Source organism: Harpegnathos saltator, unplaced genomic scaffold, assembly GCF_003227715.2.
Source record: "Harpegnathos saltator strain DR-91 unplaced genomic scaffold, Hsal_v8.6 scaffold47, whole genome shotgun sequence".
NCBI lineage: Eukaryota > Metazoa > Arthropoda > Insecta > Hymenoptera > Formicidae > Harpegnathos > Harpegnathos saltator.
Window position 1 is genome coordinate 119,123 of NW_020230283.1, and position 22,587 is coordinate 141,709.

The 22,587-nt window shown below is 41.4% G+C and overlaps 1 protein-coding gene across 1 annotated transcript in view; it reads left to right on the forward strand.

Moving 5' to 3' along the window:
* Positions 1-2,393: 2,393 nt before the first annotated feature.
* The window catches only part of LOC105181086 (myrosinase 1), a 32,026-nt gene continuing 11,832 nt past the window's right edge, over positions 2,394-22,587 (forward strand). The window contains exons 1-5 of the mRNA XM_011137612.2: positions 2,394-2,849; positions 3,735-3,868; positions 5,211-5,468; positions 9,735-9,915; positions 10,517-10,890. Of these exons, the coding sequence (XP_011135914.1) occupies positions 2,534-2,849; positions 3,735-3,868; positions 5,211-5,468; positions 9,735-9,915; positions 10,517-10,890 (1,263 nt within the window). The 5' untranslated portion in view covers positions 2,394-2,533. The remainder of the gene's footprint in view (positions 2,850-3,734; positions 3,869-5,210; positions 5,469-9,734; positions 9,916-10,516; positions 10,891-22,587) is intronic.

Here is a 22,587-nt window from a genome sequence, read left to right on the forward strand (position 1 = left end):
TTTTGGCTCGTATTGAAAACACCACGTTTCATCACCAGTTACGATGGCTGACATGCTTGCCGGATTCCTTCGGGAATCCCCATCATCCAAAAGACTTCGACTGCCATATTAAAGGCCATTCCAACCGATGAGTATAAAAAATGTTTTGAAAAATTTGTTGAACGTTTCCAGCACTGTATTAACTTAGAAGGAGACTATTTTGAATAAACAAGAATAAAAAATCAAAATAATAAACGCTTTGTATTTTTTTTAGACCAGTCTCATTGGATCTGGGACAGACTGTGTAGTTTGTAATAACCGCGTAAAATTTGGCATTTTCCACGCCCATCGCGGCCTATAGACGTTCCGCGGCAAGCTGTGTGCGTAGGGGTTGAGCGATAACACGTCTCGCGCTGACTGTCACGATTGGCGCAGCTTAGCGCTTTGACGCCGCGTGACGGTCAGTGCGAGCCGCGTTATCGCTCAGCCCCTACGCACACAGCTTGCCGTGGAGCATCTATAGGCCGCGCTGGGCGTGGAAAACGCCTAACTTTGCGTTGTTATAATTAAAAACCTATTACAATTTTCACATTATGGTACAGGACTTTTTTGTTCCTCTCACTTAGCTCTATGTCCCTACGGAGCCCGTGTGCCAAAGTTCTGAGACACCCTGTATATCAATATGATTAATAAAGATGTTTCATCGAATATTGGAAATGTGTATGGAATGAGATATTTATATTTCATATTGTATAATTTTACAAATCGTTCATGTATAACGCATAAATATATTTGCACTCATTTAATTTTGCTTCTTTAGGCAAACTTTTGGATTATTATTTGAATATATTTCCAGATCTGGGTCATTATTTGAAAGTTCAAATAGATCACTGATCTTATGAAAATTATGCCTTTTACCTCAAAACATTCACATATTTCCGAAAATTGCTTTACATTTGAAATGTGATATAATATTATCTATATCGTCGAATATTAATAAGTTCATCATATCGAATATTACAAAGTAGCCTTATTATGGCATAATGATTAGCGATTTTTTAGAAAAAATCAATTTTTCTATCGATCTGGAATCGAAATTACTAAAATCGGTTTGTTAAAAAGTCGGCCTACAAGAATTTATTTCTTGAAAATTTATCTAAAAAAAATTCTACATATATCTAAAATGTAATATAATATTATCTATATCGTTGAATATTAAATGCATCGTATCGAACATCACAAAATGGCCTCATTATGGCATAGTGATTAGCAATTTTTTAGAAAAAATCAATTTTTCTATCGATCTAGAATCGAAATTACTAGAATTGATTTACTAAAAAAATCGGCTCAAACAAGTTGATTTCCTAAAAATTTATCTAAACAATATTTTACGCAATTAACATATTTACATATGTTTTTCTTATTTTATAAAGCCAACGACACATGGTGCTTGTTTTTATATTGAATTTAGTGAGATTCAATACGAAAACAAGCACTAATAACTAATAATAATGCAATGTCGACAACAATGTAAATGCAATGTTACACATATGTAACAGTTACATTGTTAAATACGAAATTATAATATCGATCTTACGATACTAAGTTAGTGTTTAGATATATTAGATATATAATTAATGTGTCCGATTATGACGAATGACAATATACCTATGGTAATAACACATAACAATAATATAGTTTTAATACAATAATATAGTCATATATAACAATATTATTAACAATAATATAGTTTATATATTATTCTATTCGTAACTAATTCAAATTACGATCAGTTGCTCATATTTTCAAAGCGTTCAAAAATTTCAAAATGTTTATCGTATTATAATAATGAGACAATTTATTTTCCCTAAGAAATATTTACCATCTTATCTCTTAAATATATAGTAATTAAGATATTTATATATTGACATCAGTCTTCTTTTAGATATCATAAGTAAGATCGTTATATGTTGACATGCTTTGAACATTTAAAAGATGTTCGATTTGAAAAATCTTTTAGACATTATTTTCATGCTTCCTGCTTTCAAAAATGAGCGCATTAGATAACATTTTATCATGTTCATGTCATTTTCTTGAAGTGTTTTAAAATTATCAGGTTCAGAAACGAGATATCATTTAGAGAATTTCTTGATAACATTTTATTGTCTGGATAAAAATAACTGTGCAAGTACAACTTGGACTGAGTAAGAGCTATGACATATAGAATAACGTAAGCAGTAAGACAGTAAGTAAATCAATTAATCATATTTGAGAATGTCACCATACATGTTTCACCTACGATTGGTTGATTTGCTTATTGCTTACATTTTACTGCTTTACGTTTTTCTATGTGCCATCCGCTTTACTACCATTTCAATCGCTTGGATTCTAGTTCATTCTACATAACAGTTTTACCATCACTTTTACCTTCTTTAATATTAAAAAATAAAGCAGTATCTTGATTGTAACAGATGTTGAGTGCAGTGGTACTATATTGAAATAATCGATTGATATAAAAATCGAACAGAAAAAAATCAATTTAGAAAATCGAATTATGGTGGAAAAGACCGATATTTTGAAAATCAAATTTGCAGCCACCCATCACTACATAGCACAGTTGCATTTTTCAGATAATAACAGGTACATCACGTTATTCTTGTTGAACCAACGTATCGCGATGAAGTATATGAAGATCACGACGATTTTAATATTGGGAGCCTTCGAATACATGCTTGGTTCGAGCGTTGAAATTCGAAGAAAACCTGATAAGATTATGAAGGATAGCTCCGGTAATAACTTTTTTCCGGAGGACTTCCTATTCGGCGTTTCGACTTCTGCGCCACAGTACGAGGGTGCATGGAATGTAAATGGTGAGATATGCAATGGAGATAAAAACATAATACGAATCTTTTAAGCAAATGAATCTCTTCCACTTTTGTTTCGCCGCAAAAATTGATTTCTATACTTTACGGTTATAATACATATGAAAGATTGTTCTCACGTCTTCGTAAAAACGTAAGATTGAGAAAATTATTTTTGAAATGTAACTTATTACCGATACCGCTATTCATTGAATGAAAACTAATTTATCATTCATTATTATCGTTATTCAAGAAGTAACAAGTCATTACAGTTTTCGTTAAATTCTCCACCAAGTTTTGAATATTATTTTTTATGATTTAATGCCATTCGTTCAGTGCAATTGTATTCTATATTTGCACAGAGTAACAACGAAACAATTAAATTTGTTACATGAGACATATAATTGTGCTATCGTTATCGTTATTGACGAAAAACAAAAGAATACTATTAAGTCGTTATTCAGAAAATATAATTTATAACAATGACGTCGTTACAAGTAGTGTTTTACTTCCTCCCTTTACTTTTTATTACCAATTTGTTATGTATTTTGAAAAGCAACTCGTTATCGTTACTCAAAAAGTGACCGTTACAATTTCCTTTACCTTTTCTACCAGGTTTGCCGGACATTTCTTTAAGATTCACTGTTGTGTCCATATTCCATGTATAAATATTCTACATATTCAAAATAACGATAAGAATAATGATTATATCTATTTTCTCGTTACGCGAAAAATGTAATTGCTTTATTGTTATAAATGAGAACAATAACTAGTGACAAGTTGTTAGTGAAAAAAGTGACGGTAACAAAATTATAAATGTGTAACCAATTATTTCTGAATAATGCACAAATATATACGATTTTCCCTCTAACGTGTCTCCAAAATAACCCACAGGCAGAACACCGTCTATATGGGATGATATGATTCATAAGAATCCAAAATTAGTAGAGGACGGAAGTAATTTGGACGTGGCGAACGATTTTTACCATAAGTATAAGGATGATATATGTCTGGCGAGAAGCATTGGTGTAAGCATCAAGAACTTTTTTGCATCCACATGTTACGAATATCTCTTAATACCTTTCAGTTGCCGCCATACGTGAATAAAAAAAAATATTTAGCTCATGTATGTCGCGAATAAAATAGAATATCGGCCAGACAATAGACTGTCACTTTGACGCGGCCGCATTTGCCGCAGAAAAATTTTCTCCCTCCGCGGATTTTGGGAATTCGTAACTAAAAAGACCAACATTCTTCTTGTGTGTAAATCTGCTTTCACATAGTACTGGCCAAAAATACAGGGTGGGGGGTTATAAGTTTATAACCCGAAGTGTAAAGGTAGATTGGGTTAAGATAAACATAAAAGTCCCATACCGTTTTGCGAGATTCGCAATAATTATCGATCTCGCAAAACGGTATGGGACTTTTATGTTTGTCTTAACCCAATCTACCTTCACACTTCGGGTTGTAAACTGATAATCCCCACTCTATATATAACTTCTAGGATCTTTTAGTATAACTTTTTTCACGGTAAAGAAATTAGTTTCAAATTTTCCATGAGTTGTTGTTTATATTATTAGATTAAAAGTATTTTGTTCGATAAGCTGCACTTGTTATCAAACACGTTATGACCTGACACATATCCATACATTTTAAATAAAGTTATGCCTAAACATCTTAGAGGTGATATATTTTTGGTCGATACTGATCGGTAATCTTTATGTGACTGTAGCTACTGCAGCCATCGAAGTCTGAGGCAATAATTTTTGACAAATTTATTATTGACAAATCGATATATAAGCAGTGTGTCTGGGATCTTTTGGAAATGAAAAATTGTGAAGAATTGTGAAACTGAGAAAAAAGTCCTTTTGTAAATAACTATTTTGCATGTAAGTAAGCAAATTTTCAAGTTATCAATTAAAAGATCTTCTCTATGTAGTCATTTTCAATCATTAATAACTTAATAACTATTGTGATTTTTGTAAAATGATACTTGATTTTTCTTCTCAGTTTAATTTGATTAATCTTCATAATTTTTTGTTTCCAAAAGATTCCAGACATCCTGCATATAAACAATATGATATTGTATCAAAACACTAGAATTAACAATTTATTCTATAAAGACGATGAAAAATGATAAGTTCTTGCAAAGATCTATGTTTTAGCAACAAATTGTTTTGAAAAAATTATGTATGTAAATACAAAGGGAAAAAAGTTTTTCTTATTTATTTCTTCCTTTTAACGTTAGCTAAAAATACAAGTTTTCTTGCTAATGCACCGTGAAACTGGAAGATATTAATTGTCGCATTTATTAAAGTTCGATATACAATCGACACAACTTAATTTTCACAACGATCTCCGTGATCTCAGACTCAAATGTTCAGGCTCTCCTTATCGTGGACGAGACTTTTATCTGGAGGCTTCACAAATCACGTGAACAGCAATGGTGTGCAATTCTACAAGAATGTAATCGATAAGATATTAGCGAACGGAATGATACCTATGGTTACGTTATTCCATTGGGACCTGCCGATTGATATGCAGAAATTAGGTGGCTTAACGAATCCATTGTTTGTCGACTGGTTCGAGCAATATGCCAGATTTGTGTTCTCCACTTTCGGTGACAAGGTGAGTATTATATAGGGTGAAGAAAAAACCTCGGGACCCCTGAAAATTTCGAAAAATATACACTTTATAAAAAAATGTTGCAGACAAAAGTTGTAGCGTTGAAAAAGATCTATTTATCGATCTTAACAATTTGACCTTGGGTAGCGTCATCAAGGTCAGGACAAAGTCATCTCGGATTTTTTAAATTGAACTCCAAATTTTTTATTGCATATTCTTATAGCCCTTCTTCAGACCCTTTCAAAGCACTATAGCTTTATCCAATTTGAATAAGCTGTTCTGAAGTTATCAAGTTTTTTAAAGTAAGATATCTAGCCAACTAAGGCAAGATCGGAGGATGATCCAACCAACTAAGGCAAGATCGGAGGATGATCCAGCCAACTAAGGCAAGATCGGAGGATGATCCGGCCAACTAAGGCAAGATCGGAGGATGATCCAGCCAACTAAGGCAAGATCGGAGGATGATCCGGCCAACTAAGGCAAGGTCTGGAGTTGTCCGGCCAACTAAGGCAATACTGGAAAGCTTTAAAGTAATTGTTCAAAATGTCCGCCATCAACAGTTTGACAATAAGCTAATCTATCATAAAAAGATGAAACGACTTTTTGAATGTAATCAGCAGGGATGAGAGCAGCTTCATCAAGAATTCGATTTCGTAAGTCATCCAAATTTTGTGGTATCGTTTTGTAAACTCTATCTTTTAAATGGCCCCACAGGAAGTAATTGTTAGGTGATAAATCGGGTGATCGAGGAGGCCATTCTATAGGTTCTCTTCTACTTATCCATCGATGAGGAAACACTGTGTCCAGATAATTACGGACGTCACTTCCGTAATGTGGGGCACCATCTTGTTGGAACCATGTATGCTCGAAGTTGTCATCTATGATTGCTTGTATCGCTGGAACTATTTCGTTTCTTAGCATATTCTCATATTTTATCACTGTTAGATTTCCGTCAATAAAGAGTGGACCTATGAGAACATTATTCAAAATGCCTACCCAAACATTCACTTTTTGTGGATACTGCGTGTGTGTTTCCTCAATCCAATGAGGATTTGTATCTAACCAAAATCTACAATTGTGTCGATTAACGTGGCCATTTAACTGAAATGTTGCCTCATCTGAAAATACTACATTTGATAGATAGTTAGGATCTTCGGCTATTTTTTCCATCATCAAATCACAAAATTCAATGCATCTATCAAAATCATTTTCATTTTAGCTCTTGTACAAGATGGATCTTATAAGGATGAAATTTATTCATTTTCAATATTTTAAGCACAGACATTTGATCTATTTCATGTTGCTGTCCTACTTTGCGGGTCGAATCATATGGATTTTCGATAAAGGATTGTAGAACATCTAATGATTTTTCTACACTTGTTGCTGATACTGGTCTACCCGGTACTGCACGATTTTTCACACTTCCAGTTTCCTGAAAATGCCTTATCGTTCTTTAGATTTTGAAATGGCATTATCATGATTACGAAAAGTTTCATTAAAAAGCCGCCTCACATCATTGTACGACCTTAGTCGATCATCCCATCCTCTCATCATCAAAAGAGATACGCGTTCTCGTTCTGAAAGACTTGCCATATTGACAAGCAGAAGTGGTAAAATTTAGTCTAATCGACTAAATTAATATTTGGATCAATTCAAAGTTATTCTAAAGACAGTGCTGAAGAATAATAATGAGCACGGAATGAAGTGCAATTAAGTCAGCTTACAACTAGCTTCAAACTGTTTCTTAATAATTTTCAAAAAAATAGAGGAATTTCAGTCGAGTTTGCGATTCACTAAACTGTAATGACTATTAAATGAGTAAATGGAAGAAATAAACATCGAACAGCAGAATAGTTCAAATAAATAAATAACTGAAATAAATCAATCAACGAAATGAAGACAAACCAATAGGAGCCAACGCCTGGAAGTTAGTCGCGCAATTATTTTGACAAGTTGACTGGATCACCTTCCGATCTTGTCTTAGTTGGCTCGATCACTCCGACCTTGCCTTAGTTAGCCGGATCATCCTACGATCTTGCCTTAGTTGGCCGGATCATCCTACGATCTTGCCTTAATTGGCCGGATCATCCTACGATCTTGCCTTGGTTGGCTAGATATCTTACTTTAAAAAACTCGATAACTTCAGAACAGCTTATTCAAATTAGATAAAACTATAGTGCTTTGAAAAGGTCTGAAGAAGGGCTATAAGAATATGTAATAAAAAATTGGGAGTTCCATTTAAAAAATCCGAGGTGACTTTATCCTGACCTTGATGACGCCACCCCAGGTCAAATTGTTAAGATCAGTAAATAGATCTTTTTCAACGCTACAACTTTTGTCTGCAACATTTTTTTATAAAGTGTATATTTTTCGAAATTTTCAGGGGTCCCGTGGTTTTTTCTTCACCCTGTATACGTCACGTACATATATAATTGATATATAAATATTATTAATTTATACTTACTTGTTAATTAAATTTACATCAATCAAAACATTTTTTGTCGTTAGCTACAACCTTTTCCCATCTTTCTGGCAATATAGCGATTCCGCGACGACAGAACAATCTGTGTTTTGAAGCAATCCAATCAGACACCCATTTTTGCACATTTTCGTAATTATTTAAGTATGTATCTGCCAAATCGTGTTGTATCGATCAAAATAGATGGTAAGATCGGTCAAATGATGTTAGTTCTGTAGAATACGCTTAGTGCGAAAGGATTTCCCATTCGAGCTCAAATAATGTTTATTTAACGATTGAAGCAACATGTGGACGAGCATTATCGTGTAAAAGAACCACTTTGCGTCTATTGCTGGCTGTCGCTGGCCTTTTTTGCATCAATTCATCATTCAATTTATTCAATTGTGGCTGGTATCGTTACCCCCGTAATTGTTTCATTCGGTTTTAGAAGCTCATAATACACCACACTTTCCATATCCCATTAAATACAAAGCATTGCTTTGTGACGTAAATGTTCCTTTTTGATGTCGATGTTGATGTTTATCTTGGATTAACCCATGATTCTTTTCGTTTTGAATTATCAAAATAAATCTACTTTTCATCTCCAGTTACAATTCACCACAAAAGTTCTTTTTTCTGTCTGGCAAGCAAAGACATAACAATATTCAAACGATTTGCAATAGCACTTTCATTTAATTCATGCGGAACCCATTTGCCTTCGTTTTGAATTTTTCCCATGGCGTATAGGCATTTAGAAATTGTTGATTTGTCGACATTGAGTTGTCCAGCCAATTGCTTTTCCGTTTGAACGGTGTTTTCATTCAATAATGCTTGCAATTCAAAATCTTCAAAATTGTTTGGTTGACCATTATGTTCTTTATCACTCAAATCGAAATAATCACTTTTGAATCGTTGAAACCAAAATTTACAGCTGGAATACGATGGAGCTTAATCACCATAAGTTGTAACAAGCATTTCATGAGCCTCAGTTGCCGATCTTTTCAAGCCAACCAAAAAAGTAATAAATGTCGAAAGTACAATTTTGTATGAGCCATTTTAGACGCGTATAAACAATAAAACTATTAATGACAATAGCGCGCAAACTGTCATATGTCATAGAGAAATGTCAAATCTTTCAATGTTGCTAGATTTCAACATTAGTACTAACCATTAACTTATTACTAAAACCATCTATTGCTAAGGACCAGAACTAATTCAACTTTCTAATATCGTGATCTTTCGTTCTTTTGGCATATTGTCATAACAATTAATAACCTAAGGGTTAAAATGGAGCAATGGAAATTTGGAATATTGATGTGTGCAATGTGTTAATTGTAAGTCGCATTGATACCACTATTATAAACAATGACTACCAGTTATAACAAATGTTTCGATATTATAAGTATTATATGTTATATAGTTAGTTTAAACTGTTATTGATGCAATATAATGCAAACATGTCATCGCTTCAGACTCTTTTGTTGACATTTGCTTTTCGATTGCATATCTAAGAGCCTTATATACTATTTCGACCATTAACTTCTCTGTTAGCTGAGTTATTTTTAATTCAAAGAGTTAAATCTGGATATAAAGGAATCGCGAGCGTAAATATAATTTCGCGTTGCAAATACGAGAAAGTGAATCGTTATACTTTTATTGTTACTTCCTTTTTCCATAATCTGCAATTTACGAAACTTCGTAAATGACGCGTTAATTCGACTTTTTTGTTCAAGTTAAACTTTTCACCAAGTAGCTCATTATAACACGACGAACTGAAAGTTTTAATAAAGTTGACGATGAATATTGCATAGGTGAAATTCTGGATGACCATACACGAACCGAACAATCTCTGCTACGACGGTTACAGCAACGAATCTATACTATTCATAAACTTATCAGGAATTGCGGGTTACTTGTGTATACATCACGCCATACTTGCTCATGCGAGGGTATATCGCCTCTACGAACGTGAATTTCGTACCAGTCAAAACGGTGAGATTATAAAAAAAATCTTCATTCACGATTTGTGAGCAAATTATATGTATGTTCACTCATGAACACGCCTGGAAAAGTTTCTTCCGAAAAATAACTCGTAATTATTATATAGATGTTAAACACATTAAACAAACTCGTTCGTTAAAAAAAGAAACTGTGATTAGTTGTTACTGTAGTTGTTACTTGTTTTAGAAAATAATTATTACATTAAAAAAAACAACTTGTCACTATTATCGTTACTCACTTTGAAAAGTAAGTTGTTACCGTTATCAAAAATCCAGGAGATGTTACAATTAGCATTGCTTTTTTCCGCAAGTTTTAAAGACCTTTTCTTTACGCTGTTGCCCATTCTGTATATATGTATTTTGCGTTTGCAAAGAAAAGATAAAAATAACGATTATATTCCTTATCGGTATCCAAAAAATGTAACTACGCTAACCATCATTAATGAAAAAAGAAATAATAATGTTGTTACTAAGTCGTCCCTGAATAAAATCACTTATAATAATATTAAGGTACAAGTAATGTGTTACTCCATGCGTTTGCTTAGAGAATATCGGACGCAATTAAATAGATGCATTTGTGGCTTATTATACAGGTAAAGTGGGTTATACAATCAGTTGCAACTATCCCCTCCCGAATTCTCCATCGCATGAAGATGTGACTGCAGCAGAAAGGGATTATCAGTGGTTCGTCAAGGGGTTACTCAATCCGATTTTCGACAGCACTGGTGACTACCCGAGCATTATGAAGGAACGGATTGCCAACTATAGTCGCGCTCAAGGATTTTCCATATCGCGTCTGCCAAGTTTTACGAAGAAGCAGATCGATGATGTGCGTGGTTCGGCGGATTTCCTCGGGATAAATTATTACATGAACGACATATTGAAAGCATCAAGCGCCAATGAAATTACCAACGTGTCTTACACTAACGACGTGGGAGTGGATATGGTGGAACCATTACAGCCTAAGGTACATATTTATTTTTACTTTCTGTTTTTATCCAATATTTCTTTTGTGTTTTTATCTTTGTACATTTATCCTCAACAGTTATCAGTTTAATCAGATCAGTTATCAGATTGGGAATCTGTTTAAACGAGTATTACTCGTTTAAACAGATTCCCAATCTGAATAACCTCTCTCTCTCTCACTCTCTCTCTCTCTCTCTCCCCCTCCCCCCTCCCTCCCCCTCTCCCCCTATGTGTCTCTCTTTCTCTCTCTCTCACTCTCTTTCTTTCTTTCTCTTTCTCTCTCCCTCTCTCTGTTGAGATAATTTTTTTATAATCGTTCTGTAAAGCTCATATTTATATAGAGATAGATATATTTTTATCCCTTTGAGTACGTAGCAAAAAAAGCAACAACGGCAAAATGGTCAAAGATTGGTCTGCTCGAAATACAGCAACATTGTCGAAAATATTGTCTGATACAATAGTGTTCCAAGTAAAGTGTTAAAATCCCCAAATATTCAAAAATTGAGAAAATTTCCTGAAAACTTGTAAAAAAGCCAAATATGAATCCTGAGATAATATAAAATATACAATCTTTCCGTGAATTATATTGCAATACAATTGTTTCGAAAAATAACTATTACCTCGAAAATGTACACCCAAATGTATCAATAGATATTTGTGTATATCTGCTATATTTGAACCAAGATATTAATGTAGCTAGTAAATATTAACGAAGAACATCCGCAAAGTGTATGTCTCCGATTTCGAAATGTGGCATATTTGTAGAGTAGCCAAAAATAAAAAAGTGTAAACAGTAATTATATTTATCATATTGAAAATGTCTACTTTTGTACTGAATAAATGTTATTTGCGGGAAATGTTACTGCATTATTTTGTTTTAAAGAAAAGTGCAGCTGAAAGCCATCGTTTGCTTGTGGACGCTTACAAAGAACATGCTCCATCGGTAAGCATGTGTGAAAAGTAATTTCAACGATTTGGAAAGCACGATTTTTATTTGGATGATTTGGTGCATTACCAATTATGTTGTGTATATGATCGCAAGGGGATATTTGGCTATTGAGTAATTAAAGGCTTGGGAACCTTAAAGGAACATGTATTTGCTTTAATTATATTTGAGGAATGTCCATCGTGTTTTTGAAAATAGACATGATTTTCGCGAGGAAAGTCTTAGTGACTGCGGTCTTTTAATATTCGGGCGGACCAGACGGGTCAGCGTCTTCCTGGGAGAGGTTTGAGTCCCTGTGCTGCGGGTGGCTGGTCCTTGTGGACGTGGCTTGAGGCTTTTGGGCTTGTATCGCCCGTAGTGTCTCAAAGCACGCTGGTGGCCTAGTTCGCCTCCTAGGCGAGAGGCTTAACGGGATCAATCTCCAAGGAATGAGAATGGCTCTCCGGGAGAGGTCTTTAGATTGTGAAGGAAGAGGAGACCTTGGTTCGTCGGGCTCAGGATCAAGAAACCAAATCCTTCGTGTTTTTGGTCGGAAGGCCGGGGGCAATGCGGAATCGGTAGTAACTGGAGGACTCTCGTCGAAGAGAGTGTCGAGAAGGTTGTCACAGCCTTCTTTTCACTGGCGGCTTCTCTCCCTGGGACCAACATTTCGCCTCTTGTGATGGCAATGTTGCTTTCTGGGGGATTGCTAGCAAGCTCAGGGGTCTGAGTGGGGAAGATTCCCCCGGATTCTTCGCTTGGAAGAAAGGAGTTTAACCGACGACAGGTGGTGGTGCCGTTGGTGAGCGATGCTCTCGGCTATGCGGGTCGTAGACCCTGACTGTTCAAGGATATAGCGAGTCTTATACTCTAATGAGGACTCAACTATATCACCAAAAATGTAAGCGAATGCTATCGGTTCTAGCAGGTGCTAGCGTGGATGAGCGTATACTGCTGATTGCCTGCGGCACAGCCTTATCATGCTTCCTGGGACCTAATTTTGACTGTAAGAGCTTGGGCTTGTGCGCCGCCTCCTAGCGGCGCGCGGCGGACTACCGCGGCCCGCGCGGCGCGTGGACAACATGGCTGCTTGACTATTTTCCTCGTGACGTTTCGTAGTGATTTCGCCACAGATAATAAACCGCATGGAAAGCCGCCGAAAAATTTTGGAGACGCACAATTGGAAGCATTATTGGACGAAGATGAGTGTCAAACGGAAAAAGAATTAGCAGCAGCATTAAATGTTACCCAACAATGCATTTCCCTACGCCTGAATGGGATGGGAATGGTCCAAAAGCAAGGAAATTGGGTGTCACACGAACTGAAAGAAAGAGACATCGAAAGAAGGAAAACTACGTGCAAATTGTTGCTGCAACGACAAAAAAGAAAGGGTTTCTTACATCGAATTATTACTGGCGATGAAAAGTGGATTTACTATGACAATCCTAAACGCAAACTAGCATAGGTTTAGCTCGGTGAACCTAGTTCATCAACGCCAAAACGAAACATCCACGGCAGCAAGGTTATGCTGTGTATCTGGTGAGATATGAAGGGTGTGGTGTATTATGAGCTAGTACAACCGCCTGAAACTATCACTGGTGAACGCTACCAACTACAATTAATACGTTTGAACCGGGCTGTGAAGGAAAGAACGGCCGGAATGGAAGAATAGACATGACAAGATAATTTTACAGCATGACAATGATAAATATACAATGCCAAACCAGATGTTCATGGATCCGTAAAGAATTAGATAATATTAGGAGTACAAATAAGTTCCCGCCGTCTGACAAAAGATGGCCCCACCAGAAGGTTATGTTGAAATTGTCAGATGTAAAACGTAATATTGTAAGTTTGGACATATAGTAACAACATAACCTTGAAGTATCAGTGACTCCATATTAGCATCACATAATTTTTTTCGTGCGAAAATGTCAAGTTTTGTGCCGAATAAGCGTCATTTGCGGAAACTTTTGATTTACTTCTTTAATTTGAAGAAATCTGCAGCTGAGGCACATCGATTGCTTGTAGAAGCATATGGTGAGACTGCTTTAAGTGAGAGAAGTTGTCGTGAGTGGTTTCAAAAGCTTAAAAACGGTGAGTTTGACGTGGAAGACGAAGAACATAGTGGAAGGCCGAAAGTATTCGAAGACACGGAATTGGAAACATTATTGGAGGAAGATTCGTGCCAAACGCAAGAAGAACTTGCATTTACATTAGAAGTGACTCAACAAGCAATTTCACATCGTTTAAAATCGTTGGGAATGGGTCCAAGAAGAAGGAAATTGCGTTCCATATGAACTGAAGCCGAGAGACGTTGAACGCCGATTTTGCACGTGTGAAATACTGCTTGCCAGGCATAAAAGAAAGGGTTTTTTTGCATCGTATAGTCACTGGTGATGAAAAATGGATCCACTACGATAACTCAAAGAAGAGAAAATCATGGGGACCACCTGGCCATGCTTCAACATCGACAGCCAAACCGAATATTCATGGAAAAAAACTCATGCTGTGTATTTGGTGAGATCAGCTTAGTGTCGTTTATTATAAATTGCTCAAACCGAGCGAAACCATTACTGGAGCTCTCTACCGAACACAATTAATGAGATTGAGCCGAGCACTCAAGGAAAAACGCGCCCATTACTACTCCAGATACGACAAAATTATTCTCCTACATGACAACGCTCGGCCACATGTTGCAAAACCGGTCAAAACCTATTTGGAAACACTTAATTGGGAAGTCCTACCCCACCCGCCGTATTCACCAGACATTGCCCCTTCCAATTATCACTTGTTCCGGTCGATGGCACATGGCCTGTCTAAGCAGCGCTTTACATCATATGAAGATACTAAAAATTGGGTCGATTCGTGGATAGCTTCAAAAGATGAAGAGTTCTTCCGACGTGGTATCCGAATGCTGCCAGAAAGATGGGAAAAAGCAGTGGCTAGTGATGGACAATACTTTGAATAAAACGTAATGTACCGTTCTTTCACAATAAATTCCTAATTTTTTTTTTAGAAAACGGCGGAAACTTATTTGTACTCCTAATACTTATTAAAAATTAGATCATTTCTAGAAGGAGTGAGCTAGGAGATTCTACCTCACACGCCATATTCATTAGATATTGCTTCCTCAGATTACTATTTGTTCCGATCTATGATGTCAGCTCTTTCTGGAGAGCAGTTCAGTTCTTATGAAGAAATTAAAAATTAGCTTCATAACTGGATCGCTTCAAAACTACTTCTATCAGCGTGGAATCCGTTTATTGCTTGAAAGATGGGCAAAGGTTGTAGCTTCCGATGGAGTATATTTTTAATAAAGTAAGAATGGTTTATTATGTTTCAAATCAATGTGTTATTTTATCAAAAAATCCGTAAAGTGATATTTGTACATCCAATATATAGAGACAATTTTAAATATTTATCAATGTCCAGGTATCTTTCTTGCTCTGCAATAAGTACGGTGTCTTCCACATACCGTGCTATATAATATTTAATAAATTATTCTTTCGATTCTTCTTAAATATTCACCGGCGTCTCTTGCCGTAAAATACTAATGTTTGACAAAAAGCGTCTTATTTCAAAATATTTATCCCGTTACGTATGTACGAGGGTTGCCTTTTATATTTCGGGAATGGACGATCCAGGTGCTGCCATCTGACAACCGACGTCCCTAACGTAAAGTTCGACTTTTTGTCAGTATACTTACTCAGAACGTTTTGATGTCCATGCGCCATTTGTGTTGTTTACAGTGACATGAAAAATTAATGTCGGCCAAGAAATGGAATTAAGTCGTGAACATTTCCGTGCGATTATTTTTTATAACTTTCGACGTGGATTATCTCAACAACAGTGCATCGATGAACTTAATTCGACTTTTGGCGATGAAGCACTATCAAAAACCACTATATATCGATGGTATACGGAATTCAATCGTGGCCGTAGTTCGCTTACTGATGAATTTCGTGAAGGTCGTCCAAAATCGGTTGTTGTTCCAGAAAACATTGATGCTATGCGTGAACTGATATTGCAAGATCGTCATGTGACTTATCGTGAGATTGAGGCATCCTTGGGCATTAGTGGGACCAGCATACATTCAATATTGCATGAACATTTGGTTGTCAAAAAAATTTGTTTGCGTTGGATCCCACATAATTTAACAATCGCTCAAAAAAAGGCTCGTGTCGATTGGTCGAAAGAGATGCTCAAGAAATACGATTGCGGTGCTTCAAAACACGTCCATGATATCGTAACAGGTGACGAATCATGGATCTATGCGTATGAGCCCGAAAATAAACAGCAGTCGACTGTATGGGTCTTTCAAGATAAGCCAAATCCAACAAAAGTTGTTCGTGCACGAAACACTTGGAAGCAAATGGTCGCCTGTTTTTTCGGAAAAACCGGACATGTGGCAACTGTACCATTAGTGCAATGTTGGACGGTCAATTCTGAATGGTACACAACCATTTGTTTGTCAGAAGTCTTCGGAAAAATAAGGGAAACCAACCGCCGAAGACGCATCATTCTCTACCAGGACAATGCGAGCTCTCACACATCAGCTCAAATAAGAGACTTTTTGAGAACTGAAAAAGTCGAATTGATGGGTCATCCGCCGTATAGCCCTGATTTGGCACCCAATGACTTCTTTTTATTCCCGCAAATCAAAAATAAATTACGAGGTCAACATTTTTCGACGCCTGAAGAAGCGGTTGATGCGTTCAAAATGCATGTTTTGGAGGTACGTTAATCGGAGTGGAAAAAGTGCTTCGAAAATTGGTTCAAGCGCATGCAAAAGTGTATTGATCTTCATGGAGAATATTTTGAAAACAATAAACCCATATACGATGATTAATTTCCTTTTTTTGTTCTCTATTCCCGAAATATAAAAGGCAACCCTCGTATAGTGTTATCGCATAGATGTTTCAAAACAAGTCTTAATAAGAAAATAATATTATGTAATTAAACTATAATAAAAGGTCAAAAATATTAAACATCACTATCATCACAAAATTGTTTTGCACAGTAACTGATGTCGCTCGTACCATAATTTCACAAATCAATAAGTCGAAGTCGATTAAATCGTGCTTACAGAGATGACTTTTCATACGTCGTTGAAGTTTGGAGCGTTGTTGGAGCGAAAATTGAAAATAGCTTTCATTTAAAAAAAGGCCACTTAATATAAATGTAAATGCATATAAAAGATAAATTTGTGTTAAATATGACATGACATTATAAGAAAGTTGTTCTTCCTGAAAATTACGCACATATAATCATTCATATAGATTATAATTATTTCCGGCACTCACATCGCTCTGTGCTAAAAACTCACAATGCATTTTCACTCTCTGGCATATGGGAAAATATAAAAAAATTAGTTCAACAGCAATATCCTCCCGGAACACTATAGCTCTCCCCAAAAATTGTGTGCATACCACCACACTCAGACAGATTATAAATACATCCGTCTCTCACAGCGCTCTGTGCCAAAAACTGACAATGCATTGTCACTCTCTGGCATGTGGGAAAATAGAAAAAAATTAGTTCAACAGCAATATCCTCCCGGAACACTATCGCTTTCCCCAAAAATTGTGTGCATACCACCACACTCAGACAGATTATAAATACATCCGACTCTCACAGCGCTCTGTGCCAAAACCTGACAATGCATTCTCACTCTCTGGCATGTGGGAAAATAGAAAAAAATCAGTTCAACAGCAATATCGTTCCGGAACACTTTCGTTCTCCCCGAAAATTATGTGTATACCACCATACTCAGACAGATTATAATTACTTTTAGCAGTCATAGCGCTCTGTGCTAAAAACTGATAATGCACTTTCTCTTTCTGGCATGTGGGAAAAGAGAATAAAAATTGTTTAATAGCAATCGCGTCCTGAAACTCTTGGGGGGGGTGGGGCTTGGAGACCTCCACCCTTCTCACCTTTTCCTTCCTTTCCGGGGGGCTGGCTCCTTGACGTCCTTCTTCTCCGTCGCCCTCCTCTCCTCCGGTGTCGCCGCAGGGGGGGCCGCCACCAGAGCTCCCCTCTTTCGTTTTTCCCTCTGCGGCAGTGCCTCCTCCTCCATGGGAGTGGTGGGGTCCAGAATGCGGACTTCTACCGCCTCCGCCGCCATACTGTCTTCCTCCCGCGTGGGAGAGGAGGCCGGTTTGACCTCCTCCCTTGCCTTGGCTCCAGCTGACCGTGGGGAGGGGCCCGTCGGACTCTCTCATCGTCCTTCGCCGAAGTGGAGGGAGCATTCGCTGTCTCCCCTTCAGGGCTGGGCCCGAGCTGTCTCTTTTTCTGATTGGCCTCCCTCCTCCTCCTCTGCCTGCCCGTTAAAGGTTTACACGCCGGTCCACCAGTCTTGTGGCCGGCTGGTTTGCCTGCTTCGGTGCACACGGGGCAGTGTGCCGTAGCCGCCCTGCATTATTTGGCGCGGTGGCCGGGGGTACCGCAGCGATAGCAATTATCGCTGCGGTCGACGGTGCTTCTACACCGCTCGCGCACGTGGCCCTGTTCCATGCAGCGGAAGCAGAGCGCCGCGCGAGAGGGCAGCGCCGTCACCCCGGCTCGGGTCCAACCCACCTGGACCCGCCCCGCGGCGGCAACCTTAACGGCAACCAACGTGCACCGCACCACAGCCGTGGCCGTTCCTCGCTGGGTGAGTTGCAGCTTGCTCCCGGAGATATCGGTGGGCGAGCAGCCCCCAGCGAGGGCCACAGCCACCATCACGTGCTCGACCCCGACCATCGCGTCCAGACCGATGAGCCGCAACGCCGCGGTCGTCACCGGCCTCTGGACGCGATAGCCAGAGCTCTTCTCCGCCGCCAACTTGTCGAGCTCTTCAGCAAGCTGGTCGGCGAAGGGCCCAGCGTTGAGGCCAGGCAGCTCTATTAGCAAGGGCCCGGTGCGAGCTGTGCGGAACTTAAGGGCACCCGGAATGCCAACGTCCGCTGGTTTAATCCGACACCTGGCCTCAACCATAAACTCCTTATAGGAGTCTTGCGGGCAAGTGACCGTGATGACCGCCGATCTGGGCGGCCTCAACACCACTGCCGCCTTCTTCGATCCCTTAGCAGGCTGAGGAGGAGGGGACTTGGGGGCGTTCCTCTTCCTTACCTAATTCCTTATCCTCTTCTCCTTAGGTCCTCTCACCAGGGTCCATTCCTCGTCCTTTGACTTAGCCGCAGGTGTGTGTTGGGGTTGGGGTTGATTGGCGGGTTGGTTGTTGGGCCCCACCTGCTGTTGTCCACCGTTGTCCCGTTTCCCTGCCTGCTTGGTCATTTAGGCGTATGTCTTCCTCTCCTCACGCAGTGGAGGATGAACTAGCCCCGGCTTCACCGGTTCCGGCTTCCTTGTCCTCATCTCCTTACCAGAGGTCGCTGTCTCTTGTCTCTCCTTCTCCCTCTTCTGCTTCCTCCTTCTCTTCCTCTTCTGGGTCTCCGTCTCCCTGACCTTCGGCGCCCGCCCCTCCACCTCACCTCCCCTCCCACCCAGTTTGGCTTTCGCCTCTCTGGCCTGGGGGGAAGTGGGATCCGGAGCAGCGACTCGCAACGTTGGTCCCGGAAACTTTCCCACAGAATTTCCCCTCTCCATGGCTATCGCCCTCTCTGTCATCAGTCTCCTGATCTGCTCTGTCAGGGACCTATACCCTTCCCCTTCCGGATCCAGGTTCGCATCCATAGCCAGGAACAGCTCGTCCGTCAACCTGTTATAGGTCTTTCGGCCTCCGCATTCAAGTTTCTTACCGCCAGCGCCTCGTCCAGATCCCTCATTACCTCCTGGATTGAGGGTCTTTGGGCTGCCATCGGGGCGGTGGCGTGTTCCTTTCCCCGATCCTGGTCCAGGTTGTCGTCATATGATGGTATGTCTCCCTGGTTCCCCGTCTTCATCTCCACGGAGGAGTCGGAGGATTCTTGTATCGGTGATTTAACCACCCTCCTCTTTTTTTCACTCCCTTACCTTCAGGTTCAAATGAGGAGGAGCTACTGCCGGCTGTTGCCTCCGCGTATGTTCTACGCCTTGGGTTGGGCTGGATTGGTTCTTGTGCGGCGCCGATGGACATTATATTCATCGCACTCTTCTCCTCCATTAGCCTTCTAACCTCGATCCGCAGCCTCTTATTCTCCTCTCTCATTCCTTCCATTTCGGCCTCAATGCTGGACGTATCTCCTATCCTCCCATCCTTTGCTGCAATCCTCATTATGAGGGTTTGCAGAATCGCCTCGGAGGCAGCCACGTCGCAGTTCCTAAGCGACACGAAGATCTCTTTAAGCGTCTTAGACCTTCGTGCCACCAGGTGAATCGCGCCGAGCGCACGGCCCGCCTTCGAGGCTAGTTCCGCTGCCGCAGCCTCTCGAAGCAGCGCGGCTGTGCTGGCATCCTGGTAGACCTATTTAAGAGGGCGTTTGTTCGACAAGGACCGCAGCACCCCCCTACTGAGGACGTCCAACCCGATAGTAGGCGACCTTCCACGCGGGTCCCTCTTTCGAACCAAGATTGGTTCAGGAGGCGACTATTTCTTCGGCGTGGATGTCCTCACCACGGTGTCAGACCACGGAGCTTCCACTTGACGTCGTCTCCCTCGTCCTCTTTCCGCTGTCCCGGGTCCGTATAGCCTCGCCTGCTTTGGCCCTGTCCAAGACAGAGGCCGCAGCAGCAGTAGGTTTGGACCCCCTAGTCACTCTGGCCCCGTCGCTGGTGTTGGTGACCGCAATGTCAGGGGCAGAAGAGGAGATAAACCTCCCCGAGCTATCCCTCATGACAACTTTCGACCGCTGGGAGAGAATGACGTCCGCAACTATCTTTGGCTTTCCCGTTTTGCCAATCGCGTCCGCGTCCGCGTCCCCTCCCCCGTTGGCCTCTGGGCCTCCCCTCTTGCTTGAGAGAGGGCCCGGCCTGTTCTTGACTGGCATTCCGCCAGTGGTCACGATTCCCTCGCCCCGGGCCGAGATCATTCCCTCGTTGGGCATCCCTTCTTCCTCCCGAGGGTCTGCCTCACCTTCCCCCCGGCAGGGGAGGTGCTTCCAGCCTTCCGGCGGGGGTACTTTCCCTCCGGTGCGTAGTCGCCCCTCTTCTTCCCGAGGGATCACGAAGCGAGACCCCCGGTCTGGACCGCTCTTCTGGCTGGTTGTCATCAGGGATTTGCGTCCCTCGTTGCGCGGTCGTCCTTTCTTCGTTTCGCGAGGACCCGCTTTGCTCACCCCTCGGTGGAGGCGGTCTGTCTGACTTTGACGTCCAGAGTGGGACTCATCGACCCAATCAGGATCGTGGCCCCCGTCGGCAGGTGAGAAGCTGCTCTCGCTACTACCACCTGAACTCCGACTTCTGCTCCTGATGGAGCTGGTCTTTGATCTCGGCCTATCGTCAATTGACGACGTGTTGAGGGTCAGGGCCATGTCCCCGATACGACGCTTCACGGTAGTCATTTCCTCACTAGTGCCCGTGGTCAACACTCGTGATGGCCCATCGTAGGATAATGACGCGAGGGGGGCCGGGACCCTACCCCTATCCTCGCGCCTGTTTTCGGCTCCGAATTCCGAAACGTTCTTCTCTCCAGTCGTCATATTAAATCCATGTCTATGTAGGATTGTTACGAGCCCTACCCACTCGGGTTTGATTTCGGGGTTTTCCTTCCCCTAGACCGACTGCCTTCACCAGGCTAACGAACCCGCTTTGCCCGCGCTGTAGGGTCCTTTGGGCCGCACGAGCGCGACCCTCCAGTCCCTCGATAAAACCTGGAGGCAGCTGCCCATCCAGGAGTGTTACGGACGCTCTTAGTCTGGTCCCTCCGTACAGGCCACCCCAGCATGGTAGAACCTGCCAGGGGTAGAAACTCTCGCCGGTACAGCCCTGTACGTCATCAGGACACGCAACCTCCCCCACCACGGCAAGGTAGCGTCCACGAGGGAGAAAGGTGTGTTGGAGTCCCAGAAGGGACCTCCCCAGAGCCACCCCCGGTGAGGAACCGGGGGCGAAACTACCTAACCGGCCCTAAAGCCAATCATCCCTTCCCGGAGCTCTCTGCACAGGGTGCATCACAAAATCACCCTGCCTGGGTCACACTCCGGGTCGGGGCTATTCCCACCCAACGTCAGGGAGGGATGGTACCTCTCAAAGAGGGTCGGCCCATCCTCCCGGCTCCCAGGGGCCCTACCGGGCACCTCCCCGCTCGATGAGCCACCGGTGGGAGAGCTTCGAATCAGCCCTGCCCACCGGCAGACCCATGAAGCCTGGAGTGGATGAGTGTTGGGGGAGTCCTCACTCCCGGACTCAACCCCCCCACTCATCCCACCCCTCCTCCGCCAAGAGGGAGTTCGCAACTTCGACCTCCATTGAACGGGCCTTCTCTAATTTGTCCATGGCCTTCTCAGGCCTAGGCTCCGGTGCAGGGGGAGGGGCCGTCCCTTGGTGGACCCCTACCTTGCTGGCGGGCGGCGGACATACCCCCTTTCACCCCAATCCCTTCTGCGCAGTCGATGCCGCGCTTCTTCTTTTAGCGACCTCGTCGGGAGGCCAGGGCCCAGATATGGCCCCATCCTCCGGACGAGCCGCTCCAACATCGGACGCCTTCTTTTTTACCCGGCGGCGCCGGGATTTGCCACCTACTGTAGGAGCGTCGACCCTTCCCGGGACCGCCCCACAGGATTTGCTCCCCATCCTATGATGGGGACTCCTTCCTGCCACCTCGCAGGGGATGCATCTTGGTGGCAAGGCGCAATCCCACGCGATGTGGCCCACCCCTCCGCACTCGAAGCAGTTGCCTCCGAGCCTCTC